The 7510-nt window shown below is 25.2% G+C and overlaps 1 protein-coding gene across 1 annotated transcript in view; it reads right to left on the bottom strand.

Annotated features, from left to right (window-relative positions):
- The window catches only part of LOC108756161, a 50561-nt gene extending 45253 nt beyond the window's left edge, over positions 1–5308 (bottom strand). The window contains 7 exon segments of the mRNA XM_018499770.1: positions 569–843; positions 1093–1466; positions 1803–1884; positions 2091–2244; positions 2855–3038; positions 3379–3831; positions 4842–5308. Coding sequence (XP_018355272.1) covers positions 569–843; positions 1093–1466; positions 1803–1884; positions 2091–2244; positions 2855–3038; positions 3379–3831; positions 4842–5308 — 1989 coding nt within the window.
- Between the last annotated feature and the right edge of the window lie 2202 nt (positions 5309–7510).

Genomic DNA, 7510 nt, shown 5'->3' with positions numbered 1-7510 from the left:
ACATTAAAATATCTCGAAAAGGAGACGTGGGATTAAAAAAAGTTTCAGACAAAAATTTCAATAAAATAAAAAATATTTTATTATAGTGTTTTAAAAAGCTTTTAAGGTAAGGTATGTGAATATACAATGAAAAATGGGGAGTTCTTTTTAAAAAATTCAAAGTAATCTTGCTCTGACCTTGACAACGTTACCCAAGATCATACCTATGGTACCATCTTATATCTCTCTCAAAGTCACATAACTTTTGCCTGAAACTTTTTTTCAAATTGGACTGGCCTAATTGTATCCATTATTTTATAATTATATATAGAATACTTTATATAATTGTTGTTCTTTAATATATATATATTTATATTTTTTTTAATGCTATGAACTTTCGCTATAATATGAAAATGTCAAATACAAAAAAAATCGTAGTTTTAATTATAATATATTACATGCAAATAACAATATTTTTATATGTGTATACTTTCAAAAAAATTCGCAAATTTTATTTGAAAATATAATCAATTTGTGATAAATTAGAATATTCGCATTACTTTATATAACTTAGACTGTAAAGTCCTACCTTAATATGATAAAACTCTGGCAGTAAATAAATCTTTGATATACTTTCTATTATTTGAAATAATGGTTGCCATGCCGCATATTCTCTCTCTTGAAAGAGATAACTTATCAGGTGGACGAATAAATATCCGTTTATCCGCTCAGCAAACACCATAGCAAGCAAATCAATGATGATTTGAGCACGATTAACAACATGTATATTTTTATATTCTTCACTATTTAAATAATGTGCAATTTTTTGATAATTCTTGATATCGTAACTAACACGATAATACCCTATTGAATTTTTATTACATACATTATTAAATCTTTTTAATTGAATTTATTAAGATATATTTTTACGTATTTAAAAATTATGTTGCATTAATTAATGTTTGGCAAAATTTAGAAAATTTAATCAAATTTCCTTTAAACTTAAACTTTTTTATAAATAAAAAGATACATAAATGCATTGAATGATGTAAAATTTTTGTAATGATAGACAAATAAAATAAATAAACAATGCGTAAATTGATTCATACTTACCAGTTTGTTGTAAATTGACAATAATCCAATCATCTGGGTTAATTATAAAGCTTATATTATGTTGATCTGGTCGTAACCAATAATGAGGTACAGTATTGGAGAAATCCGGATTGGACTGCGTAGCGAAAGTTATAGGAATCCACCACTTAGTAATTTTATTCTCAGTCTCACCATATAGCCAGACACATGTTTGTGATATTGTTACTTCGCCAGTTTCGTAATTTCTTACCACGTCTACAAAAGGATAACGTTCTTGATTCATCCAAGTATCCATTACTTCTTTTATTCTATAATCTTTATATGGGACATCAGATTCATCTAGAGCACTTTGCATGGCGCTCCACAAATCATCTGGACTGGCTGAGCTAAATTGACTAAATTTGAAAAATGGCAATTGTCAGTTGTTGCAGTTATATATATCGGAAAATATACATTGACTATTAAAGAATCTATGCGAATATTAATGTACAATTGAATATATATATATATGTAAAAAAATTTCAAATATAATATAAAACTATAACTTAAATTAAATTATAATTAAATAAGAAGTAAGAAACGTAACCTATAATTGAATAATAATGAGATATTGAGCATTTAAATTCAAATTTCTGTCATATTATATTTTTCAATATGGATGCAAGTACTTGTTACATCCATGTACTTAATATTGTGATATATAATAATTTCAGACTACATTATACACTTACTGCGTAGTCAAATACGTAATAAGACCCTTTCTAAATATCTCATCAGTAATTATATTATGTAACATGCGCAATAAAAGTGGTGCTACGATAATAAACATAAAAAATGTTAATTAATAATAATTAATACATATTCAAAGTAAAATTAATATCTGTTATATGTAAAGGTAAAGAAGAATTAACTCTTTTTATCTTAACTCGTTTTATCTTTTATTTTGTAAAGAATCCATTACAGAATTCATAAATAATAATTTTATTTTATTTACATAATTTTACTTTTTAATAAACTACCTTTTTTATAAACTTCATCAGAAAACAACGACTTCTTTTCGAGAGTATTGCCAAGTTTCAATGTAACAGAGTTCATTGAGCTTATATCTTTAAGAAAACATTGCTGTATTGTTCGAATTAGAAGAAAATCCATCAACCGCCAATCTTGGAAAATCTGAAATAAGAAATGTTTTGCTGTGACTAAATATTAAAAATTCGAAGAGAAGCTCGCATTAGAAATACAAAATCAGTTTGTTTACCATTTCCACGGAAATGCTATTCTACATTTCATTACATCGAATTGTATAAACACTTTCAGATCGAATCTTTTTCAAGAAGAGCATACCTAGTTTAATTATTTTTAAAAGTTTTTTGAAGATTACTTAATATAAAAACAAAATTAAGAATATAAAAATTCAAAACGTTAAATTTTATTAGTTTACTAAATGCTAAATATAACGAGTGCAGAAAATAAAATATTTTCGAATTCTAATGAAAATATTAGTGTTCTTACGATTTTTGATAAAAAAAATTAAAATAGTAAATCTTTAATAGATAAATAGATAATAACAAACGATCTTTAATTTTCAACAGGAATTTTTATTAAAATGTTTATATAATTATTTCAAAAAACGCACACTTTTTTATAATTCTAAATTAAAGCATGTCCTATTTTTTATTCAGTTACTCTTGAAAATATAGTATTTAATTAGCATTATTTTAAGAAATACTTCAACACCTTTTTTTATAATAACACAATCTAAGATTAATAATAATTGAGCAACCTTGTTTATTATGTACGTTTCGAAGAACGCAGCAAATCCCTCGCTTAACCACAGATAGGGCCACCAAGATGGAGTAACCAAATTGCCAAACCATTGATGTGTAAGTTCGTGTGCTATTATTAATGCTACTTCTGTTTTCCGATATATTGGATCGCTGCTGTCATCGTAGATAATTTTTGATTCACTAAAAAGACACAACATTACATGATATAATTATGTAAAATATTTCTAAATATGCAGTCAAATGTTTTCCGAGTAATTATATTATTCATAATACTCATATGCGAATAACTCAATTTGGTTGTTTCCTTTTTATAATGTAAAATATTTATGCGTGTACAAAAAGGAGGAAATGTAATATATTAAATACGTTAACTATTTATAACAATCTAAGTATGATAATATATATTTTTGAATATTTATGAGATAAGCACATGTTTTAAATTTCTAAGTTTAAATACTGAACGTAACGTTGATTAGCGCATTATAATAGTTTAATTAATTTTTTAAATTATAAATATTACTCATAAATGATGAGTCCCCAATTTTCCATGCCACTAACTGTAAAATTCGATATCAAGACGTGATCCATTTTTGGAACCTTCTGAGAACTATTAGTATATTGAATTAAGAATTCTACGACCTTTTCAGCAATACTGTGTGCGAATTTTACTTTCGACGATAAAGACGACTTGCACCACATATTGATTGTCTCATTTGCATTAGGAACGCGGATAAAATCGGACATTACAATCGCTACAATATAAGTAGACATTATAGGAGTGATGTCAAAGTGTGTCTGCATCATGCCATCTTGTTCTAAAAATTGCTGTCGTATTGGCATATTCGACAATACACCATACTTTTGATGATGCTTTACAGAAATGTTGAAGGTGGCTTTTAACGCTGGCTCGTCCCAACATGGAAACATTCTTCTGGCGTCATTCGGCTCGAAATACGTTACAGCTACCCATTTACTGTTTTACAAGTATACTACTATTAAATGATAGCAAATTTTTTACTTATATCGACTAACAATAAGCATTTAATAAATTTAATTACTGTTTATTGTTATCTATCTTTAGTACAAATTTTGTTGAACGTAAAAATCGAAATGCCGCATAACTACGTCGTTTTATTTAAAATTGAAGTTGCCTTTTAAATATTACAATATGTACGAATTTTATATACATATGTGTGTATTGTATATGTACATATATAAAATAATTATATATAGGGGAGAATGTTCTAAATCGGACCGTGTTCCAAATAGGACCTTTTTAATTTAAACAAAATATGATTAAGCAGATTTGCGTGCTATTTATAATGTAAAGTCCTTATAAGACACCGAAGTGACAGCAGTTTTGACAATTCTCTGTCATAACGTTCATAGAATAGACGCAAATATGTATTTTTAGTTATCGTGCAAAAATTTTTTTAAAAAAGAAAATCTTTGTAAATCATTATTTAAAAGACGTTAAAAATTTGAAAGATGATTTAAGATAATTAAAGAATGTAGAATTAAAAAATATCAAGCGTTTTGTGATTACTTTTGCGATTTATTGTAAAATTGGCTCTCAAAAGTTCGAAAGGATCCGTGTCCAAATCGGACCTCTCTTTGGATGTCCAAATTCGACCTACCAATCAATAGTTCCAAATCGGACCCGAAAAGTCGTTTTTACATTTTCCATTATAGTTCAATACAGGTGAGAGATACGTCAAAATAGTCTGCAGTAAAAATGAAAAGAATTAAATGATCTTTCCAACGGTATCTTTGGTTTTATGATCTTTGATCAGACTTTATTTACGCCTTATAGAGAGTAAAAACTGCAAATAGGTCCGATTTAGACTACTCTCCCTTACATAATTATACTTTCTCTGAAGAGCTTCTAAAGTGTGGTAACAATGATAAAAACAAATAAAGATAGTAACAGAAAACTTTTTACGTTGCTAATAATATATTTTTTATATTTTAATATTTACTTACGTGTCGTTTCCTTTATCAATTGTGTACGGAAATTTCATAAAACCTCCTTGCCGAGATACAGGTAATAGATTACCAGAAAATTTCATATTTAAGATGTAAAAACCGGGTAATAATATATTGTTAAAATTCAGTGTCAAACTGTTCGTTACATTATTATGAATATGTTTCATCGGTTTATAAACCGTATTTTTGTCATTAATCAATGTTGTCGTTGTTTCATTTATTTCTAAATCTCTCGAATGTAAGCTTATTTTTGACGATTTATAACGAATCTCGATATTGACATTGGATTCACCATGAAAAGTAAAGTTGCCTTCTTCGAGATACAGTGTCAGATTGATGTTATAATGAATAGGTATCGTGTTGTTGGGTAAACGATCAATAATTTCTAAATTATTACCGATGCAAAAAATCATTTTTGTAATCAATATTACGCCAATATTTAATAACAATTTTAGGAATCTCATGATCTCGATTGTTTCTTTACTTATAATCTACAATTTTTCGTTAAATGTGAAATAAATATAATGTCATATTATAATTTCTAAAGTTATTGTAATTTAATGTTAATTTTTATATAATATTAGAAAAAATAAAAATAATAATTTTTGCAACTTTTATTAATAGAATTATGTATAATATCTACTTTGGGAAAATTATGAATATTTTGTTACATTTGATATTGTGTAGGTATAATATTTTAATGCATTCGTAATTAATTAATTCTTATTTCTATAGAATTGTCTCTTGAAAGAAACAAAATAAAAAAAATATATTTAATCTAAAAGATAATTTTAAATATCTAAATAATTTTTTGTATATTTAACTTCATAGAATATTTGTCATCAAAAAATGTAAACACATAATGTCAATATGGGAAAGAATTATTCATGGGTCTAGTTAGATCTCAAATGTTCTTGAATAATTCTGTGTGATTTTATGTATACTACGTAAGAACGTAGTTCTTTAAAATTAAATTGTTAGTCAATTTAACTCGTCATATTACTGCGGTAGTTCAGTAAAGTTGAGTTTCAAAACTGAAAACTTATTTCAGCGCGCAGCCTACATAAAAGCCTACATACTTAGTATATAAATTCACAGAATTATATAACCATTTATTCAAAGAACGGAAAGTTTAAATCAATTTCTTGTTCGGATTATTTGATCATTCTGATATATTTTTGTTTAATATATATTTAAAGTTTACTAAGAATTTGTTAAAAAATAAAATTTTCTCAGGAATTATTAGATACTATTTTAAAATTATAGTTACCATTTTTCTCAGTTTTCAAATAAATTCAAAAAGTAAAAATAAGAAATAAATTAATTTTTAATTTATATATCTAAAACACATTATTAATGAAATTCAATACAGTAAACGTATTTTAAAACTCTTACTGATCTATTATTTTTGTGTATGAGTTTTGTTTATCTTAATACTTTTTTTGTATCATTTCTGTAGAAATATTCCTCAAACACAGATACATGAAGAATTAAATATAATATATGAAATAATTCAAATTATTTTTAGAAATAAAAATAAAAAACTTTTTTCATTATTAAATTGTTTCTATCTATTTACCAATAATAATAATAATCTGATTTTTAGTTTAATTAAATATTTTTTTGTTTACAACTCTATGTGTGAAGATTATTTTGAAATTATATTCAATATCTCGTTTTTTAGCTTTCATTATTAATTGTAATATAATAGGGGTAGAATATGTCGATTTATTAAAAAAAAATATATTAACTATAAAAATTCGTAATTAATGAGTAGAAAATCTCGAAGAAATAGATTTAAATTTAGTCGTATTTTGTCTTTTAAAATTATTTGAATTATGTTTTATGTATTCTTTTTATATAATGTGCGAAGGATAAACATCCATTAAATTATTTTTTTTAACGACTTACATTGTATATTACACCTTCGTGCAGATCAAAATACAGTTGATTCGCAGTAACTATAGTTGATTCATTATAGTTCTCGATCTTTTAATATTAGAAGCACATCAGCGTAATTGTGATGTCGTCAAATCGTCTTGCCATCTCGAAAGAGATTTCCGAATGAGTATATACAATGTTTTTGATGTCGTAAATATATCATAAGGTCAATATAAAAGGTAAACTTTACCAAATATTGGACTGTCTATTTTTTGTTTTCGACAACAAATATTGAAACTCATTGAATTAAAAATAAAAAGCTTTCTATAGAGAAACTATATAATGATGATAATTTAATAAATATTAAAAATAAATTAATAAGATTATTTTCGACAGTGTAAGTAGATCTTTTTTTAATAACAAAAATTTAATATTTAAGATTACATAAATCCAGAGACACGATAATGGCTCGGCGGTAAGAATATAATATACATACATATAATAGAATAGGAAAACTACTAGTATATATTTTCAGATTTTTTGCGATATTTTTAATAATTAGAAATAATTATTAAATAATTAGAATTCAAATAATTAGGTTCAAATAATTAGAATAATTGAATAGAAAAATGTATTTAATAATAATCATGCTGTATGATTATAAGATAAAGATTTTGATTTCTTTCATCAAAATTTTTTTCCGATAAATATATAACTAATTAAAAAATATATACTGTTAAAATCGTCGTATTATATTATAGAAGAGGAGAGAGAGAGAGAGAGAG

Source organism: Trachymyrmex septentrionalis, unplaced genomic scaffold (assembly GCF_001594115.1).
Source record: "Trachymyrmex septentrionalis isolate Tsep2-gDNA-1 unplaced genomic scaffold, Tsep1.0 scaffold97, whole genome shotgun sequence".
Classification (NCBI taxonomy): domain Eukaryota; kingdom Metazoa; phylum Arthropoda; class Insecta; order Hymenoptera; family Formicidae; genus Trachymyrmex; species Trachymyrmex septentrionalis.
The sequence above is the reverse complement of the archived record's forward strand: the minus strand, read 5'-3'. Positions and strand labels throughout refer to the sequence as shown.